At 40.1% G+C, this 22,612-nt stretch overlaps 1 protein-coding gene across 2 annotated transcripts in view; it reads left to right on the plus strand.

Annotated features, from left to right (window-relative positions):
* Positions 1-21,123, plus strand: part of mib2 (MIB E3 ubiquitin protein ligase 2) — a 62,963-nt gene extending 41,840 nt beyond the window's left edge. For both annotated transcript variants that reach the window (XM_060882237.1, XM_060882238.1), the window contains exons 9-19: positions 118-280; positions 821-954; positions 1,810-1,958; positions 2,405-2,561; positions 5,638-5,792; positions 14,034-14,160; positions 14,862-15,086; positions 16,396-16,574; positions 16,960-17,153; positions 18,202-18,267; positions 18,384-21,123. In XM_060882237.1, the coding sequence (XP_060738220.1) occupies positions 118-280; positions 821-954; positions 1,810-1,958; positions 2,405-2,561; positions 5,638-5,792; positions 14,034-14,160; positions 14,862-15,086; positions 16,396-16,574; positions 16,960-17,153; positions 18,202-18,267; positions 18,384-18,625 (1,791 nt within the window). In that variant the 3' untranslated portion in view covers positions 18,626-21,123. The remainder of the gene's footprint in view (positions 1-117; positions 281-820; positions 955-1,809; positions 1,959-2,404; positions 2,562-5,637; positions 5,793-14,033; positions 14,161-14,861; positions 15,087-16,395; positions 16,575-16,959; positions 17,154-18,201; positions 18,268-18,383) is intronic.
* Positions 21,124-22,612: the final 1,489 nt, after the last annotated feature.

Below are 22,612 nucleotides of genomic sequence, written 5' to 3' on the forward strand. Positions count from 1 at the left end.
TGAAAATGTTAGACGAAGGATTTCAAGCGGTATTAAAAATAAAGCCAGATTTTGTATTCATAAAGATATTTATGCTGTCTGTGTGTGTGCGTGTGCGTGTGTGCGTGCACTTATCAGGCCCTGGGTCAGGTTGGCAAGGTTTTGAAAGTGTATGCGGATGGTGACCTGCGTGTCGCATTTGGAGGACAAACGTGGACTTTTAACCCTGCGTGTCTCTCGGCTCAGCCCGGCGAGGTGGACGCCAATCTGATGACGGCTGAGAATCCGAGTGAATCAAGAAGTAAGCAGGAAACAGCCGCATCTCCGTCCATCACATCGCCTGTTTGAATGCCTCATTGACTCTCAGTCTCTCTCATCTCTCTTTCTTCCTCGCTCTCTTATTTTTTGGTTTTCACAATTTCTGTTGTCCTCTCTTGCTTAAAGCGCAGCTAACATTTATGCTTTGCTCTGCCTTGTCTCTGAATCTGTACAACATTTATTATTTTTATTTCTTGTTTTTCGCTCACACCCTCCAGAGATGGATAAATAAATGGATGGAGGAGTGGATGGATTTCCATTTGTTCTTAACCAAATGTTTCCTCATTCCTCATTGTGCTTTTCATGTCAAGCAAACTCACCTCTTCTCTCCCACATGACAGGGTGGCAAGAACATTTGAGCAAAATAAAAAGCCACGAGTGCATTGTGACATTTTGACTCATTTGACTGTCTGTTCAGCTTTGGGGTTGAGAGAATGACACTGTATTGCCTTCATTCATGTCTGTAAAGGTTTTAGAGTAAATAGTTTTTTTTTGTCTCTCTTTCTATCTATTTCTGTTTCAGCTACAGTCATTTCAATCCTGGAGAAGTTGTTGTCTCAGTCCACGGAGCAGGATAACCCCGGGCGCCTGGTCATCGAAGCCGCTCACGGCAGCGCTGCTAAAGTCCGCGAACTAGTGCAGAAACATCCGGAGAAGGTAAGTGTCATGGTGCTGTGACACTGTTAAAGGATTTTGTTTTAACAGCCCGCTCTTTTTACCAGCCCCTCCAGGATATCGCAATTTTGCAGTTGCATAAGTAATTGCAAAATCAAGCAAAATCTGTGTTATACAAACTTTTTAAATCACCGCAGAATTTTTGTAGATTTGGGCCAAAACGTGTCATGTGACGTTTTTGCAACACGCGTTCAGACAAAGCCCTCTTCAATTCACATTCATTGGATATGAGTACAGGTTTCATAGAGATTTATTGTATGTGTTTTCACTACTAAGAGTTTCAGCAAAACAATACAAGAAGAACCTGTTCCAGGTGTGTGAGCTCTATGAGCAAAAAGGTTGCATAACTCGGTATATTTTGTGGACACTTGACCATCACATCCATGTGTGCTTATGGGTTTAATAACCTCCACTCTTCTGGGAAGGTTTTTAACTGGAATTTGGACTGTAGTGGGGATTTGTGCTCATTCAGCCAGGCACCAACGTCAGACGAGGAGGCCTGAGTGCAGTCAGCATTCTAGTTCAATCCAAAGGTGTTCAATAATGTTAAGGTCAGGGCTCTGTGCAGGACATTCAAGTTCTTCTACACCAGCTTTGTCTTCATGAACCTTGCTTTGTGCAAAGAAGAATCATGCTAGAACAGATTCAAGCCTTTTTTAAGTGAGAAGGGAAATTGTAATTCTACATAATACAAAGACATTTAATACAATCCTGTGCTTCCATCTTTGTTGCAGCAGTTTGTGAAAGGCTTGATGATGAATCTTAATCAGTTCCTGACCCTCAGTAAACAATACTGATGCTCTTTATATACTGAATGATTTTATTTTTTTTTTATAGGTGGATATAAAGAACCAAGGGAAGACGGCCCTCCAAGTTGCTGCTCACCAGGGTCATATAGAAGTAGTGAAGGTCTTGTTGCAGGCCAACAGCAGCATCGAGGCCAAGGATGAAGACGGAGATGCCGCGCTGCACTACACAGCCTTCGGGTGAATAACAATCCATAAAGGACTTGTAGTGTTAACTGGGATTTATTGAAAGTCTTATTGTCACTAATATTTTTTGGGGCCCGATCACCCGAGGTGCTGCTGGCACCTGGAATTTGTTCGTTTTCTCTAGAAGTCCAAGCACACAGTGCTGAATCCCTACTATATTTGTTGGCACCTTAGTTTATTTGTTCAGATTCATTAGATAAACATAAAACTTATAGAGAGATACTAATCATAGTAAAATTCATTCATGGGTCTTTTGACCCATTTGACCAAAACTACCTTTCCATATATGCAATCATTTCCATTGATTTCATCATAGTTTGGCTAAGAATTTTGGTTTTATTTTTATGGTAAAATTAGTTCAGATGTCTATTAGCTCAGCTTGGCATCAATGCTGCATGTTTCTGCATGTATGGCTTGTGTGTGTGCGTGCGTGCGTGCAGGAACCAAGCTGAAATCGCACGCCTCCTTCTGAGCAAAGGGGCTGGCGTCAACCTGCTGAACAACTCCATGTGTACAGCGCTCCACATCGCTGTCAACAAGGGCTTCACTGACGTGGTGAAGGTACTGACCGAGCACTCTGCTGATGTCAACCTGCAGGTACGCATGCACAATGCAGACATGGTGCCCTTTGGAACGGATAGGCAAGTGTAGAAAGCAGTACAGTTTGAAGGCAATTAACTTAAAAAGCTCTATAAAGTAACGACCTGACTAGCTCTCTAGCCATCAATCTGTCTAAACTTCCACATATCTGTCTGCCTGCCTGTATTTCTGTCTATCTCAACTTTTTTTTTACCACTACAAGTAAAAGGAAGAAAAGGAAAAGACTTGACCGGGTAATCTGGCTTTTACGTGCTGTGCTTTCTGTGACTTATCTGCATCATTAGGGCCAATTAGCAAATTAGCCCATTCTCTGAATTTGTTCATAGTCTTTGCAGTGACACACAGTTGATTTTCGTCTCACACTGCTGAGCTGCTCTGCTCTGAGCCTTTGCGTTCCACATTTTCCACTTGAACTGTGGGAGCTCAGCTGGAGTGGAAAAGCTCCCTGAAGGAGATTTGGAATACACACACGCACACACAAAGGCATAAACCATGTCAGATTTTGTTCTCTGTTCTCTCCCATAGTTCATTATTTTATGTGTAAGGTTTGTAGTGTTGTCCAAATTCCTATTGAACCTTTTTTCAGTGGATATTTCTATTCTCTGGTTAGTTCAGCCAATACAGCCAATGCATTTTCAACACCTTTACATTGTCTTGAAGACTTCTAGGATTACCAGATCATAATGACTAAATATACATATAAAATAAAATATATACAATATTTTGGGACCACAGAAGTAGGGTTTTTAATGGTGCTTTAATAAAATGCTCCATGTGATGTTTAACTGATACAATATACTGTACAATGTGTATTAGAATAGTATCTATGAGCTTTTGTCAGTCAGACCTGGCAACCCTGGACACCAGGAGCAGCCAATGTTTTTATAGAAATGAAAGGAAATACGGTTTTGTTTCTAGGTGAACTGCAAAATATCAGAAAGGGAGATTATGCTTTCCTGATATGTTTACAGCTAAAGCAGGTCTCAGACCAAACACAAGTAACAAACGGCAAAAAAAAGTCATATCACTGAAGAGAAAGGACACAGGCAGTAGGTATTTGCTTCTGGTTCGGGGTAACGTTCGCTTAGTCCCGAGTTCATTTAGGTCACCTTTGACCTGTGAGTTTGTAAACCTCAGTCACTTGAGCCAGTATAATTTGAGTTGTTTGGATTTGTAATCCAGTCTTCAATAAATAAATCAGAATCAGTGCTTTATAAAACCTAGTTTTGTTTCTACTACTAATACTACTACTAATAATAACAGAATTGAATTGAATTATTAAGTAGAGCATATACATTGGTGGGGAATAAATAAATAAATAAATGAATGAATGAATAAATAAATAAATAATCTCTCTGCTTGCTAGGATTTTCTTATTAGCAATGTTGGCTGTTCTGAAATTGTTAACATTCCGACTATTCGTTCAATGGCAAGTAATAATACATTTCTTGCACTTTTTAAAGTAAGTATTGTCTGTATTTGTTTACAGGGTATCCCTTATTTCCGTCTCCTACAATAATAAAGACTGAAGAGTCTATACATTGAGCCATAATGCAGAGCCTCCGAATCACTTTTCTTACAGAGTAACAACATTGTGTAAACACGCCGTGTGTATACTCGGTCAGTAGGGTGAGCTTTGCGGGAGGCAGTGGAGCTGCCTCCTGATTAAACCACTTCTTCTGCCTACAGCCAGCACACATTTCATAGAGTCTCTGCTGTTTATTTGAACATTAGATAACAGCAGAAGCAAACAAACAAAAATAAAGAAAGACAGCATAAAAAGCTCTCCGGGATACGACCACCAAGAACGAGATAAAACAGGCATAATTAAATCCGTATGAAGGCACATACAGGCATAGAAAAAACTGAACAAAGACGACTTTCAAAATAAGGGGAGAAAAGGAGGAAGTGACACAGACGACAGTATCGGCAGATACACAGAAACTGCAACAGGCATCCCGAGGCAAAGTATGACTGAGATCGTTTCAAAGTGAATGCACATGTGATTCATAAGCTCACTCTGACGAGGCAGAGAGATAGCATCCACTGCCTGATAGACTGATAGATCTAATTTCCAGTAGCTAGCAGCTTTAAAAAGCTGATTCCACCAAAACTCAGGAACACTGGAGTCCTCTGGCAGCATCCCATAGGAGAAGTGTAGAATTTTAGGAGCTCTTCAAAACAATGGGACTTTTTATTTCAGGTGCTTCAAATGGAGTCAGTTAACCTAAGTGTTGGTGTGTAAATATCGCACTGGAGCTACAAGGCACATACACAAACCAGGCCTCACATTAAAACCTTCTTACAACGTGTTGGAAGCAGAGAAATGGGCAGGTATCAGGATCTGAGTGACTCTGACAAGGGACAAATTGTGATGGATAGAGTACTGGGTTAGAGAATCTTCAGAACAACAGGTTGGCTCAGTATGCAGTGGCGCTATGAGGAAGGACAGCCAGTGATCAGAGCCGTTTTGGTGGCATGGTGGACCTACACATTATTAGGCAGGTGGTTTTAATGTTATGGCTTATGTGTAGCTAACAATTATTGGTAGGTTGTTGGCTATCAATTAGCAACATGTTAAAACTTTTCAGAAATATGTGAATAAATGTATGAATTTGAACCTCTGGGAAAATTTCTCTTTGCCAAGACTGTGGCATGGTTATTGTTGCCAGACGGGTCTGACTGATCTGATTATCAAGTACTTAACTCAAGTACTCTTTATCATTGTGGTGTGCAGAAAAGCAGGGCTGGATGCATAACACATCAAAACTCATGTCGGTTGGGCAACAAATGCAGAAGCCCAACATTGGGTTCCACCTGCGTCAGTCAAAATTCTGAGGCTACTCAGACTGGTTAAAAAAAGAAACTCCAGGTCTTCTTGCATTCTTCAGCTCTCTGGTTTCCTCACTGGTTTAATTAATGTAATGCCATGATGTGCATGATGTTGTCAGGTTGTGCCAGGAGTGTGGGGCAAAGTTCCCCTTAGTTGACTAGTCAGTTGATTTGACTCAATCTCTTGCATGAATCATTTAGTAAATTCAGCCCTTGAAGGTTTCTGTGTTTTGATTTCCAGGACTCTTACGGAGACACGCCTCTGCACGACGCCATCGCTAAGGACTTCAGGAGTATCATTGAGATCCTGACCGTGGTGCGCAACATTGACTTTACACAACAGAACAACCGTGGTTTCAACCTGCTGCACCATGCAGCCCTGAAGGGAAACAAACTGTGAGTCCTTACACTCAGGCTAAAGCTAACGTTCACTTACATTTCAGGCAGTAGGTTGCAGGTTCCTACACAGGCTCCATCTTTGATTTGTTTTAATGCCTGTAAGCTTTACTGTAATTTGTGAGGGATAAAAGCAGTTCAACACGCATTAACGAATTCCATGCCATGCATTTATTATCCATTTCTTATGGAACATCCATGAACCAATAGTAAATGTTACAGCAGCTATAAGTGGTCATTCTCTCGGCAGTCGTTTCTCTTGGCAGTGCCTTTCTCGTATAAGACAAAAAAAAATAAAAAATCACACATTATCACGAATTGGGAAGTTAACCGTCCACTGAATTTTAGTGGTTTTTGATAACACCTGCAAATTCTAGATGCTTATGAACAAGCACTTGGGGAATCGGAGAGCAGAAATAGGTTTGATACTACAGCAATGACGCAGCAAAACTAACGCAAAACTTTGATCATGAGCTATGAGAGTTGCTGTTCTAGCAGTCAGAGTCAGGAATCCAGCAGCACTGTAATGTCGTTTTCTTTCATGTAAAGGCTTTCCATTAGCAAACACATATCACAGTGAACAAACACAGACCTGCAGACTGTTGGCATTGTACTGGCTTAACAAATAACCAAAAGAAAGCTAGGACACGTGTAAGGAAAAACACAGATTAAAATCTAAGCTGTTTATAAGCTCCAAATTAAATCAGACTCACTGTGTGTGAGTTTGTGTGCATTCTATGGAAACAGTGTTATGGTTGTAATAGTGTTAAGGTCAGGCACTTTTAAACCTAATGTCTCTTGCGAGGCCGTTTCAGAGCCTGCACACAGCCGAAGATGAAGCTGATCTAATACTGCAGGATATATTTAGGAGCATAAACTCATAAGGCTAGTATTCCTAAGGGCAAGTGCATATTAGTGTTTCTAACACTGTACTTACTCTGTTCCACTGTCTCATTTTTTTCTTTATTGATTATATAGTATGCGTATGTCTGTGCGAGCGCGCGTGTGTGTGTGTATGTGTGTGTGAGTTGAATGAGAGAGTGAGTGTAAATGAATGAGTGATGTTTGTGTGCAAGAGACTGTGATTCAGCTATTTTCTATTAGACGGTCTCATGCACATGCTTACATAACAGGCGCGTTGAACTTCTTCCTGTATTTTGGGAATGGTACGGTCTGCTCCACGCATCCTGGCTTTTCCGCAGTAGTTTAGTCTCGGCCTCAGACTGGCTGCCCACGGAATGTCTGTTGTATACAGTACACAGCTATCACAATCTTGCCGGTTCTAATCTTATCGGCTGTCCACCGCCCACCACTACAGTATGTACACACTGCTGTGTACTAATTTTTATCAAGGCATCTGGAAACGCTTTACAGTGTTGGATACGTGCAAAACACACTCACAACGCTAAACTCATTGGGTAGTGTGTTTAGATTTTTTTTATGTATTTGGTTTTGCTGTTGTGTTTTTATGGGTTTTGCGTTTGTGTTTTTAGATTTGCTGTTGTGTTACTGTGTGTGTTGCACTGAGACACAGTAATAGACACACATACTCTTTTCTCTACCCACATCTCAAACAGCTTCGCTAGCACTTGTCTTGTATGTCAAGCTACAGTCGGGTCAAACACCGAGGTTAAATATTTTATTGCGGTTTTTGTGTACCATCACATTAGTAACACTGAAACCGTTCAAGGTAACGTTCCTGTTTTATCCTCTGCTTCCCAGATCTCCCTGTTGGCAAAATGTTCTAGTTGAGTTGTAATAAAAACCCTGAGCTGTGAGGTGAAAAGCACAAAGGCCTCTGGAGATGTCTGTCTTTTAGTCTTATTTTAGCCTTCGTTCCAAAAAGTCCCAATTAGCTGCTTGTTTTGTCGAGCTGTACAAGTGTGTCACAGTCGGAGTTGTACAGTACTGTGAGGAGTTGGAGTTAGGGCACTAAGTGGAGCGTATGCTGTCATTTGGGACTTGTCCTGCCACTCTACACCTTCACGTACTCTTGTTCAACCTCACACACGAATCTTGTTCAATGTACACACACGCACACACACACACACACACACACACACACACACACACACACAGTGAGATATTTGACCCAGATTATTTCATCACATCTGTAATCTCGTTGTCCTTTTTTTCTCTTCGCACTACTCTCGCTCACTCACACCTTTAACCCCTATGTCTCCAACATCTCTAGTGCATGTGCAATTATTACACACACGATTTCTAAGAAAGAAAGCTCACATATGGAAATAGAATTCTAACAGTGTTTTTGAGTCTTGTCCATGAAATGTTTCAAATCTGCAACTTTATTAAGCTTGAAGCAAAAGCTTAAAAAGTGTGAGAGAATGTCTTAGTCAAACATCTCTGTTCTTCTCCTGGGAGAAATCAAGGCCCTGTCTGCCTCTGAAAAAAGTAGTTCCATCTATAAAGTGGTGAATTAGACACATTTAGAGACATATGACAGTATTTTGCTGCTTAATATATTTCGTGTTATAGTAAGTAATAATGGAAATAATAATTCTAATAAAACGTCAGATAAAAGTTCACCGCTTTGCATCAGGCTACATCCCATCATTCCCTTTGATTATTTTATGTTTTATTTCTCTCATACCACATTATTTGGCAACCAGAGCAAAGCTTTATTTATTCATACATATACATAGGTGGTGAACTCACCAAACACTAAAAAAGTTCTTGACAGTGCTCTCACTGTCATGTCATCAAGAACGTGGCAAAAGTAAGATCTCTGTGACTTAAACTGTAGCATTATTATTGGAAGCAGATTTGTGGCAGATTTCAGAAACTGCTGATGTCCTGGGAATTTCACACAGTACAGTCTGTAGAGTTTACACAGAATGGTGTGAAAATAAAAAAAAAAAAACACACACACAACATTAAACGAGCTGTGGGTAGAGAGGCTTTCTTGTGAAGACGGGTCAGGAAGATTGGTTTGAACTGCCAGCAAGGGTGTAGTAACTCATATAAGCACTCTTTACAACTGTAGTGAGCAGCAAAGCATCTCTACATTACAAGCTTTGTAATTTATAATGAATCTCTGAGTCCGTTATGAGTGAAGAAACAGTAACATATTAGATTATTGTACAAAAGTCAGCTTTGCTGTCAGAATACAGATCATTCAGTATTCCTTTAATCTCTCAGGCTTTTTATATACTTTTATACGCTGATGTATACAGAGCTTCATGCTTCATGTGCGCTGTAACACTGTAACAGAGGCCCTGTCCCTGGCTCTTGTACTCAAGACACTCTATAGTGACAGCCTTTTCCTTGTATGGGGAGAGCAATGCTGAGAAAGACAGAGGAGGGGCAGAAAGAAAACACACACACACACACACTTAGGCCAGAGGAATCATAACACAAATGTTCAATTTGTTCTGGCAACTGTCATACGTGCGAGTTTGCATTTCTGTCATAGCAGTCGTGATCCCTACGGCCATCAGAGAGAGCGAGAGAATTATTTACCAAAGAGTTATCACCTTTTAGCTTATGCATTTGTCCTTGTCCTTGTCCCAACATTCTAGTGTCTCTTTGGCTTGTATTTTTAGCCGTGGTTGTCGTGTTGATTATATAGCTCGCTCACACACACACACACACACACACACACACACAAACCAGATCAGCAAAATAATTCTGATTTTGGGAGTCATGCCGGGGATACGCCAGTCGTTTCGTTTGTGGAAGGTGTTTGTTTGTTTTAAGGGAGGAAATGGAAAAAGCAGGAGCTCCGCATTTCTCACAAGGCATGTGGGAAAGAGAGAGAGGAGAAAAGCAGAGGAAGAGAGAGAAATCGGCTGTGAGAATCTCATCTCCATGGAGCTGTGTCAGGTCAAAGGGCAGCCAAATATGGAGTAGGTGTATTAAGAGCAACATATACTGTATCAGGCTAGTAGCAGATTTCCATCCAGTGACTGTCTAAAGCACTGCACACACACACACACACACACACACACATACACATTAACACAAACTAACACAGCAGCAGCCTGTACACATCATATAATACACAGCCAATGCAAACTTTTACACTTGTGATTAGAATTAGGTAAAGTCCTGCTCCACACACACACACACACACATTTACACTCTCTCTCACAAACACACACACACACACTCATTTACACATTCTTTCTCTTTCTTTCTCACATACACACACACTCTTTCTCTCTCTCACACACACACACTCATTTACACATTCTTTCTCTTTCTTTCTCACATACACACACACACTCTTTCTCTCTCTCACACACACACACAATCTCATTTATTCTCTCTCTCTCTCTCTCTCTCTCTCTCTCTCTCTCTCTCACACACACACACACACACACACACACACACACACAGTCATTGCTGGTTCCAGAGAAAAGTGGAACATAATCATCTTTGCTGGCTCAGTTTTGGTTCACGCCCAGTCCGCAGTCCTCCTCATTAGGGGATACACTTGCACTTCCACTCCCACATTAACATTTCAGGCTGTGTGGGGGAGCTGGACTGTGTTTTACTGCTGCTCCTGCGAATGTTTGGAAAGAGAAGGAGAGATGGATGGAGAGTAAGAGAGCAGGAGGTGTGGGACAAAGGCAAGGCCTTTCTTTCCTTGTCGGAGATGGTGGTGGTGGCGGCGTGAGGGATGAGCAGTGAAGAGGAAGATTGATGATATTAGTATTGAGGGACTAGAGCTCCCTCAGCACACTGCACACACACACTCAAGTACCTTTATTCTTGCTTTCTTTCTTCCTTTTTTGCTTCCTTCCCTCCCTCCCTCTCTCCCTCCCAGAAATGATCCTGCTTTCTAACCATCTTTCTTAATTCATCCCAACCAATTTTTAAAAAATAGACATTTCTCTTTTATAGACTAAGATGTTTGTTTTTTTTTCTTTCCTTTTTTTGGTCATTTTTCCCTTCTTTCTTTTGTTTAACTCCTTTTTAATCCTTTACCCACAATCCACAAGTGATAATTAATTTTTGCTACAGTTTTACACCCTTTTGTTCCACAAATGACAATGAAGTTCATGCTTTTTCTTTTTTCTTTCCCATTCTTCCTTCCTTTCATCTTTCCTCACTCCCTCGGCTTTCATTAGTCTCTGTGCTCTCATTAATCTTTATTCAGTGATGTGTTGTTCCCTGAACTGTTTCTTATTAGATTTGACCTTCAGCGTTGTTCGAGACTCCCGGCAGTAAATGCTGCTCTGTGACATTTCAGCACAGAAGCACTTGCACCTTGTTGAGGTGACCTGAACGCAAAAATAAAATTAGCCTCAGCAGGGTTCAGGACATGCTGTAGCCTCTAAAAGCAGACTGAAAATACCACTGATCATTAGAAGTAGTTTTTTTTCCCCTCAACAGTGCTTGCTAGTAATTGCCTTTGGAACAGATTAGGAGCAGTTTCCAAATACCACAGCAATTAAAAAAAACAAAGAAATAAATAAAATTATACATAAATGTATACATTTAGGGGGGCACGGTGGCTTAGTGGTTAGCACGTTCGCCTCACACCTCCAGGGTTGGGGTTCGATTCCCGCCTCCACCTTGTGTGTGTGGAGTTTGCATGTTCTCCCCGTGCCTCGGGGGTTTCCTCCGGGTACTCCGGTTTCCTCCCCCTGTCCAAAGACATGCATGGTAGGTTGATTGGCATCTCTGGAAAAATTGTCCGTAGTGTGTGATTGCGTGAGTGAATGAGAGTGTGTGTGTGTGCCCTGCGATGGGTTGGCACTCCGTCCAGGGTGTATCCTGCCTTGATGCCCGATGACGCCTGAGATAGGCACAGGCTCCCCGTGACCCAAGGTAGTTCGGATAAGCGGTAGAAAATGAGTGAGAGAGTGAGAGAGTGTATACATTTATCTGAAAAGTACATTCTGAATACACAATGCAGAAAAAAAGGTTTTTCAACCCCTCTGTTGATTCTACGGAAACCTTTAGTTTGTAAAAACGAATTACAACATTAATTAAAATCCCCATAGCGATCGCATAAGCGTTCGGCCCTCATCTCTGTCAAACCACTAAACGAACTCTCTTGGATGAGTCTTGATAACAGCATCAAATTTTCAGCTCGGTTATTACCGGATTTGGCTCCAGAGATCCCCGACATGTTTTAAATTTCAAACACGCTTTACAGAACCGTGTAGAGAGAGACAAATTATTACTCCTGCTACTCACTCGTCATGTTTGTAGGCTAATCAGTGAAATTAGTTACCAACAAACCGGCTGGTTGTTTGAATCAAAACTAAGATAAAGTGTTAACAGTCGAGGGACAGCTCCTGATTTGACCTCTTGACACCAGTTCATATCACTTGCTACCTTTTTAATGTGGGTCAAGCCTCTAGAAAAGAATATATATATATATATATCCGGCAACCTAAATAACTCAAGCTCCAATAATCATCTGAACACCAAACCGAACGGCTCGTCTTTAAACTCAGAGACATATCTGTGTTCAGACAAATTTAAAGTGATATTTTTGGAAATGAGAAACACTTTTATTCTTCTTTTATTAATTTCCAAAGCTTGGGAGTTTAAATAAGGGTGCGTTCAGTCAGCTTGCTAGTTCAGTAGTCAGAAGTCAGTATGACTCAGAAAGTTAAACGGAAGTTGAGTCGTTAGTGTCCAAGTGTGTAGTGAGCCAGGGTTCTTAACAGTGCTTGAACTTGTTTACATGATATAATGACTAACCATCTAGGGATGTAGGGAGATGATTGAGACCTGCCCCTCTGGACAGATGGCAACAGTTGCTAAGCAGCGATGGGAGTTATGCAAACTTGGTGTCAGTCATATTTGTCCCGTTCAGGTGGAGTTCAGCTCTGGTAAATGTCTCAGCGAGGGATAAATCAGGCTCTAAGACAGTGCTGTGTGTCTGTTTTAGTGTCTGTGTGTGTTCCAGCTTAGTGTTAAGTCCCTGGATATTAATAGTACGTACCACTAGATCAGCTTGATCAGAATCAGATACTGAACAAGCCTATGCATATAACACACACTCGCGCACACACAGGGACAAACCTCATGAATCAAAGGGAACTCTATCAGCTGTTTTAGTTCAGTTTAATCCCTGACTAAAATATAAACCTGAATTAAAAGTAAAAGTTGTTTTTTCTTCTTCTTCATGATGACATTAGTTCTCCACAAAATACTAAATAAACACTCATCAAGTACTTTGTTAGGAACCCCTGTACTTTACACCTGCACATTCATGCAGGTATCTAATCAACCAATCATGTGACAGCAGTGCAGTGTATAAAATCATGTAGATACGAACCAGCAGCTTGAGCTAATGTTCATATCAAACATCAGAACGAAAGGAAAAAAATCTGATCTCAGTGGCATGATCGGTATGACTGATGGTGGCAGACGGGCCGGTTTGTGTATTTCTGTGAACCCTGATCTTCTGGGATTTTCACACGAACGCACAACAGTCCATAGAATCTACAAAGAATGGTGCAATAAAGTAAAAACATCCAGTGAGCAGCAGTTCTGCAGACAGCAACATCTTGTTAATGAGAGAGATCAATATAGTATGAGCAGGCTGGTTCGAGCAGCCAGAAAGACAGAAGAAATTGTTGTGAGCAGAAAAGCATCTCAGAATGCAGATATCAAACCTTTAGGCAGAAACAGTGATGAATCTCAATTGTCTGCTGAGACAGCTGGCACAGATGGTCAGAATTTGGCACCGACAGCATGCATCCATGGACCCGACCTGCATTGTATCAACAGTCCAGGCTGGTGGAGGTAGTGTAATGGTGTGGGGAATGTTTTCTTGGCACACATTGCGCCAATCCCAATAAGCCACTTTACGTAAAGGATGTGATAGTAAGGAAGATTCTGCTGGAACTGTGTGATACAATCATATCAACATTCCCAAAAGAACGTTTCCAACATCAAGTGGAATCCAATGCCATAAAGAACTGAGAGCAGAGCGAGATGCAGTATCATTTTGGTACAGAGTGTGTATGCTGAGTTTACACACACACTGCTAGTATTCAAATTAATATTTCAGTGTTTTGGTCCCCACAAAGATAAAAATAAAAAGCATGCGCACACATCTACACCATTTTCAAGGAAGGGAATACGAATTCTCTGTTTGTCTTATCAGTAACCACATCGTTGACCATCCATTTCCTAACGAAGTCTTTTACATCACCACAACTGTTATGTGCTCTCTATACGTCTGTGTATTTATTGATTATCGTGTGCAGAATCCGTTAGAAATGTGTGTGTTAAATTTGCATGTCTCTTCAGTGCAACAGAGATGATTCTGGCACGTGCCCGGCAGCTGGCTGACGTGAAGAAGGAAGACGGCTTCTCTGCTCTTCACTTGGCCGCGCTCAATAACCACTACGAGGTGGCCGAGACCCTCATCAAAGAGGTGACGCACCCAAAACCGCAGATATGTAATTCAGTCTTTCATGACGTATTTGCAGGAACAGAACAGCTTTGTGGAAACTTCCTTTTTGCTTATCTTCAGTGAGACGCGTTGGACAGATATGAGCGTCAGTTAAAGATGCGTTCAAATACAGACAAATATCTCTTCTTCAAATGTTGTGTACTATACAGCTTTCACTTCCTCTTCGTTTTAAATTAGGTAAATGTACACTGCACATACACGCCAGATTCTTCACACATATGAAAAAAAAAAGGCAAGTGGAGTATTTTCAGACAGCGTGTTTAAGCCTACAGTATGATGAATTAAGCACCACTATGCTGGAGTAGTTTGCTGTAGCTCCCTGTTAATGTGTGTGTGCGGGACACAGTTCTGCCACTGACAAAATTAATGGGAGGTGATTTGCTGGTGAAACGGTGGCCATCTCATTCCTTGCAGGTTTGCCTGTGCAGGAAAACATTAAATTTGTCATGTCCGGGGCTGCTCTTTGTAGAATGCTGCTCTGCCCCCTGGTGGCAGAGACTAGGACAACTCTGCTTTTATTATCTGTCACGCTGGTAATAAAAAGATACTTTAAATTAAAGTTGTGTGTCTTGGAGTTTATTAGAAATATAAACAAGATGTTGTTGGTGGGTGGGGGAAAAAGTTTGGTTTTGTTTTAAGTATATCCGCTTTTTGGTTCATAGGGTCGCTGTGACGTCAACATCCGCAATAACCGCGGTCAGACGCCTCTGCAGCTGGCGGTCACTCAGGGACACATGCAGGTGGTGGAGCTTCTTGTGATCGAGGGAGCCAACGTGAACGCTGAGGATGAGGAGGGAGACACGGCCATGCACACGGCCCTAAGCCGCCAACAACTCACCACCACGCTGAGCAGCGCAGAGAGAGACGCCTCAAACCTCTACAGCAGAGTAAGAGCAGGACAGAGACACGATGTGTGCACGATAACATGTGTTTTGCATTTCGTGAAAGCTGAGGTCAGAGCACAGATTCTGAAGGATTTGAGGGGTAAAATATCTTGCTCAAAGAACCAAAAGTGACAGCAGTGGGTCTGAATACTTAATAAGAAACTTTTCTCTGATCATTATGTAAATTCCTATGAAAACAGTTCACCTTTCTTTCCGTCGGTAATGTAGTTTTGGAGATACAGTGATGTAAACTGTAGTTGACACTAAAGTGGATTAGGAGGCTTTATTTTCTTGGAGTGTGTAGGATGAGCAATTTCAGCCTCAGCTGAAGGGCACGGACACACGCGCACACACAGGCAAGCACGCACACACAGGCACGTACACATGTAACCCTCTGAGAGCTGAGGGATGAATCTGAGTGAGAGCCAGTGGTGAAATGCAGTCGGACATTACGGTGGCCAATTAAGTTGTTTTCCTGCATCAGCAGAAAGCGTGTATGTGTTTGGAGTTTAAATAAAGTCTGACTTATCAATGACGTTCTTCCATTAAACACTCCCTTAAGATATCACTCGACCTCCCTAATGTAATTTGTGAAGCTCTCACACATTAATCTTCCACACATTTGCTTATGAACCTGAAGAGACATGTATAAATAATGAGATGAAATGTAGTTGCAGTTGTTTGGTGAACAAGTGTTCACCGCATTTTGACAGTTCATGATAGAACCACCATTGTATACATTTACAGCTTCTGGGATATTTATTCATCAGCTTTGCACATGCAAATGCTGCTATTTTTATCCATACTTCATAGAAAATTAGCTGACTGTTTGTGAAGATCAATCGCCTGGCCAAATTTGATTAAGATCTTGGCTTTTAATGGGAAATTTTGGTGTCTAACTGCAGTATAGCTTCAGCACTTGTGTTTAAGGTCAAAAGGATCTCAAAAGATAGACTGGAACAGAATTCTTGGTGTATTTAGTGCTGTCTGTCTTGCCTTCAACTCTGACAAGTTTCTTAATCCCTAAAAGAACAGAAGAAAAAGAAAAGAGCAGAGCATCTTTGTAAAGTGATTCCACCACTACCCTGCTTCACTGATGGTAATCGCAGGTGGTGAATATGGATGAATTTCAAGGTCCCAAAGACAACAAAATCCTTAACAAAAGAAGAAGGTCAAAATTTATTAAACTGCTTTTGGCCTGTTTACTCACTAGAACAGTCCATGACTGCAGTAGTAAGTTATTGTCAGGGTATCAGATTTCTAACGGCAGTCTCAGGCTGAGCATCTGTTTGTGTGTCTGTTTGTGTGAAAGCTGAGTGGCTCGGGGCTGTTAGGGAACACCGAGCTGAACGTCGGGGCTGCTATTGCCTGTTTCCTGGCTCAAGAGGGTGCTGATATAAACTACGCCAACCATAAAGGCAAGAGTCCACTGGACTTGGTGACGGACAGCATCGTGATACAGCTGATTAGAAGCTTCTCTGAGAAATACCGGTATGTCTATGTTTGCTCACAAATGAAATAACATATCAGAGTTTAGTCCATTTTTAGTAGATATTTTTCTTTTTCTTTTTTTTTTTTAACGAACAGATGATATTTCTTGCATTTTGTATATACACTTGTCTTGGCCACTTCAATTAAATGCTAACGTTAAAGTATATATGTATTCATACAAATATTTTACCACAGTGTGCAACCACATTAAAGAAAAATTAAAGCAAAATTCTGATCAGTTAAAAAGTAAACTAAATTTAAAAAGACGGAAAAGGTTGCAACCAGTGTACAGAAACTATAAACAATATAAACAGCTTTAAAGCATGCAAATGAATAAATGCAAAAATGATCTATATGCAATTCAGTTTTTTTCTGTGTGCGTCAGACTGCAGGCTGGTACGTGTGGGACGGGTGGCAGCGGGAGCAGTAGCAGCAGTCTGAGGCGGGTTCACACCACACCCAACACCATGACCAACCTGGTCATGCCCAGCGCACCAGGCCCCAGCGAGTGCCTCATCTGTTCTGAGCTCGCCCTTCTTGTGCTTTTCTCCCCATGCCAGCACAGCGTTGCCTGCGAGGGTGAATACACACCGACACACAACGACACACGTATCTAAGCACTTCTATATGCAGTGCTGCTTGTGAGAGCATGCGTGTGTGTGTACACGGTGTGTCCAAAATGGTATATCCAGAGTTTAGTGTATTAATGGGGTACTGGTCAGTTATTGGTGTCATCCGAGCCTCTAATTTTCTGTCAAAGCATTCCACTAGATTTGTTGTCTGCAAAGTCTGCACAAAGCCAAATACAGCCTACAGAGAGATGTTAACTGGTCTGTGGCTTTTCTTTTACAATGTATGATAGGACACTACGATAACACAGTTTGGTAAAATACTATATATATATATAGTGTAAATGATAAAAAGGACCAAGTTAAAAAGAATAGAGAAAGAGAGAAGATTGCTTTCTCATCACATGCAATAGGAAATGCGTGTGCTTTGGGACATTGCTTACACATACTCACAGCTTTAGGGAGTTTAGCAACGCCAATACACCTACTGGAGAAGGAAACCCACACAGACACAGGGAAAACATCTGAAACTCCACAGAGACAGTATCTCCAGCTTGAACAAAGAACCCTGGAGCTGCGAGGTGGCAGTGCTATCTGCTGTACCACCAAGCCGCCCTTATTGTAAGCCTTAACAGGAGAAGTCGAAAGATAAATAACAGTATTTAAGTGAAGTTTGCCTTTATCACTTTATCATAATTTTTTATCGTTTCATTTGCTAAACAGTATTTCTGTCCCCCAGGCTTCTGATTGGCTGCTTGCAAGTAAAAACAGGAAATTAGTACTTTGGAACAGTACTTTGGCAATGATGATCTTCACTATAATGGACCAAATTCTTTAAATCAGATCATTAACTTCAAAAACTTGAATTAGGATTTGTAAAGCGATAAGAGCTATGGGATCCGACAATGATGGCAAATCTAATACCTCCACTAACACATGGGGCATGCCTTCATATAAAATAGGTCTGGATGCAGATGGACATAGAGCTAACGGAAATATAGTTGTATGGACAAAGCTCTTATTTACGTGGTCTGTTTCGATCTCTGTCTTACTTTTAGAATGCGCTCACAGAATGAAGAAATGCATCAAATGCCAGGTCACTATCACTAAGAAAATACGACAAGGTAAGACACATTAAGCATATAAATAGATCTGTTTCCAGTCTTCGTATGTTCCATATCATTAAGGGTGGTTTAGATCAAGGCTAGGTCTGATGCCATAATCGCTGTTTCTCTTTCAGACCAAACAGAAGTAGACAGCAGTCCAAACTCAGACATCTCGGAGCAGCACCACCTGCTGGAGCAGCTGCAGTCACGCTACAGGCAGATGGAGGAGCGTATCACTTGTCCCATCTGCATCGACAACCACATCAAGCTTGTGTTTCAGTGCGGCCACGCCTCCTGCATGGAGTGCAGCTCCGCCCTCAAGACCTGCCCCATATGCCGCCAGAGCATCCGCGAGAGGATCCAGCTTTATGTCTGATGTGTGAGCTCACTTACACCTACGCACGTACATACACACGCGACAGTGTGTCACGGCTTACTTTTATGATGGCAAACGGGGCAGGGGGTTATATGGTGGTGGAATATAGGATGTGCTGTATTTAATCAATCAGCCTGACTTTCTCCATCGTCATCGTCCAAACACAGGAAGCCAAGCCCACGTGTGCAGGCTTCACCATTCATCACGCATATGGGGACGTTTGTGCACATTCTTTTTTCAGTTCCTCAAAAAAGAAAATGCAAACACACAATCCTCTGGGCCATTACAAACACCAGTCATTTCCACTGGGACACATTCATCTGCTTTCTGTGAGATTTACAGCCTTTTTTTTTTTTTAATTAGATTTTTTTAAATGTAATTATTTACTAACTCACCGTAGCTCTGAGAAGTTTACAGACTGTCACTATTGTTGGATTCTGTGTGAAAAAACAAAACAAAACATAAACCTCTCTATGGATGTAGAGTTATTACAGCTGGATGCACAGCTGGAGTTCGGAGGTGGGCTAGTTTGGAAGTCATACAAAACTGCAGCTTTTAAGTTTCACGTTGACGTACGGCGCCTCTCCCAGTCCCTGCGCCGGTAGACCCTCAAAATCTTTCCACAAGTGAAGGATATACAATGCATGCTGATATGCATATTATCTATATGATATATTGTGACATGGATTACATTTGTGGTGTTCTAAGGCAATCAGTTGTTTGTTTTTATTTTTTATTATTTTATTTTGTGTGTGAAGGCAACCTGTAGCCTCGAGGTCAAGTGAAGGAGACCAAACAAAGAAACTCATGGCACTACTAAGTGTTTTTTTTGTTTTTTTTTTGTTATGGTCAAAGAAAGAAAAACTTTCACAAATGAAATAAATAAAAGGTCATTTACTTTTCTTAGGGATCTGTTTACAAAAAGGAATCTAGTGTGAGACACTACAGAAATCGGGTGTAGTTTATGTCCTCTGTGCTCCTTTTAGTGGTTTGAGGTTTAAAAAAAAACTGGTCACAGATCATCTTTTTGGCTTTGTGTCATAATGAATAAGGTTAACATATTAATCTAGGATAATCTTAAATCTCAGCTGGGACTTTTCATCATTATTTTTATTACACCATTCAGAGTGGGGAGTTTTTCCCTAATCTAATTTTGTACATTGGCTGTTGAAGACTGCTGCTTATGGTGAAGAACTGAACTGTCCTTTGCTTTCGCTGTTAACTAAACAGGACAAAACACTATACTACACCTTCACACTTGGAAAGTAGTCAGTATCCAATGGTTCTTTTCTTTCTCTTTCTTTCTTTCTTTCTTTCTTTCTTTCTTTTTTGAAAGTTAAATTGTAAATTGCATCCAAATGGCAAAAAACAGTGTGTGTATTCGTCAGTAAGTGTTTTCCCATCGTCAGTCCCTACCTAAATTTCCCTAAACCCAACCTGAAAATCTGAACCAGTTACTGTATATGTTTTGTTCCAGAAGGGCTTGTTGTTTGCATCGAACAAATCTATTTTAATTGTTACTATTTTATTTTGTATTATATTCCATGCCAAACAAAACGGGGTTTTGTAGATTCCATATTTGGGCTAGTTCAGATACTACCATGTACTTATTATCGGAATGTCAGTAATAAGATCCTGCTGCTGCATCACAGCTTGAGCATGCTAGCAAAGTAAAATGAATATAAGTGCCAAATCTAATATGTATTAAGGAAAAAAATAATAATAATTCACACACATTAGTTCTTCATACAAGAGTATGAAGTCTTTGTGAACCTCTTGTGAATTCTGAGACATCGGTATGTTTCAGAAAACTTGAATTTGAGTTTTTTCCCCTTTCAGTTCTAAACAGAGAAGAAAAAAAAAACAATTTGATAATATCAAACTTTAGACAGCCTTCCTGTTTTGTTTGAATAGATGGAATAAGGACTAAGGTACTATAAACAAACTGTAGACGTTCTTAAAGAGCAACAAGGCAGAGATAATTAAAGAAAATGCTCGTGTGAATAGCAGGATTGTGTGAGCGCCTTGTGTTTTGTGTTGTAAAGTGTGTTCTCTAAAGGCCCTTTTTTTTAAAAGGGAGGTTAATAGTCTTTTTTTTTTTTTTTTTTTTTTTTTTGACTTTCATTGTCTTGATGGTAATTGCAGTACATACAATAGCGTGTGTGTAAGAGTGGTCTTCAGCTTGCCAATCAGGTTGTACAGTACAACAGCTTAAAATGGCATGAGAAATATTCCATCTAAATTTCAGCACGTTAAATACGTTCAAATTGGCATGTTCGGTGTGAACTCTGTGTGAGTTGGCAGCAGACGTAGGAGGCCAATAAAGGCTTATGACGATGTTGAAAGATTATTTGAAGTGTTACTGTTGATGTTTGTACAGTTCAGCACGCAACGTTCTGATGTTGGCCTTACTGTCCATTCCGTTTGTTTGTTTGTTTGTTTTTTAAGTTTTACTGTACAAAATATTTTGCAATAAATATGGAACTGTTTTATAAGGATGAACTTGTGCTTTGATGTTTTATTCTATCCTAATTTGGAAATATCACCAGGCTGTACAGTAAAATGTGTGGTTAGAATGATCTGAGGCGTATGTTTAACCACAATAGAGTGAGAGAGATTTCAAATGATGTTCAGACGTAGTAAGCTGCATGAATTGGTAATAAAAGGATGACAGTTTTACTCTCTGGATTGTTTAATGTAGTGCCATTAAAGTATGGTTCAGACCAAGGTGACATTTGCAAAAATGAATTACTACAAAAGGTTGTGCATCTTTATCTTTAATTTCATCCTCGGTTCATTTCACACCTGCTTTTTTTTTATAATTGTTTATTCATGTTATGTTACATATACAAACAGTCCAATTAAATGTAATTAAAGGGATTCATAGAAATTAATCTATTTATATTTAATGTATTATTACCAGTGTGATGTGTGGATGCCGTGAGTAGCATTACTGCCACACAGCTCCAGCATCCTGGGTTTGATCCTGAGCTCAGGTTCCGGACTTCCTGTGCAAGTTCTTGGTTACAGCTGTTTGTGACTCTCAAGTATATACAAGACAAGACAATACAAACATAACACTATACTATACAAGACAAGACAATACAGACATAAATAACACTATAACTATACAAGACAATACAGACATAAATAACATTATACTATACAAGACAAGACAATACAGACATAAATAACATTATACTATACAAGACAAGACAATACAAACATAACACTATACTATACAAGACAAGACAATACAGACATAAATAACACTATACAAGACAAGACAATACAGACATAAATAACAATATAACTATACAAGACAATACAGACATAAATAACACTATAACTATACAAGATAATACAGACATAAATAACATTATACTATACAAGACAATACAGACATAAATAACACTATACTATACAAGACAATACAGACATAAATAACACTATACTATACAAGACAAGACAATACAGACATAAATAACATTATACAAGACAAGACAAGACAATACAAACATAACACTATACTATACAAGACAAGACAATACAGACATAAATAACACTATAACTATACAAGACAATACAGACATAAATAACACTATAACTATACAAGACAATACAGACATAAATAACACTATACTATACAAGACAAGACAATACAGACATAAATAACACTATAACTATACAAGACAAGACAATACAGACATAAATAACACTATACAAGACAATACAGACATAAATAACACTATACTATACAAGACAAGACAATACAGACATAAATAACACTATAACTATACAAGACAATACAGACATAAATAACACTATACTATACAAGACAAGACAATACAGACATAAATAACACTATACTATACAAGACAAGACAATACAGACATAAATAACACTATAACTATACAAGACAAGACAATACAGACATAAATAACACTATACAAGACAAGACAATACAGACATAAATAACACTATAAC

Source organism: Tachysurus vachellii, chromosome 11, assembly GCF_030014155.1.
Source record: "Tachysurus vachellii isolate PV-2020 chromosome 11, HZAU_Pvac_v1, whole genome shotgun sequence".
Classification (NCBI taxonomy): domain Eukaryota; kingdom Metazoa; phylum Chordata; class Actinopteri; order Siluriformes; family Bagridae; genus Tachysurus; species Tachysurus vachellii.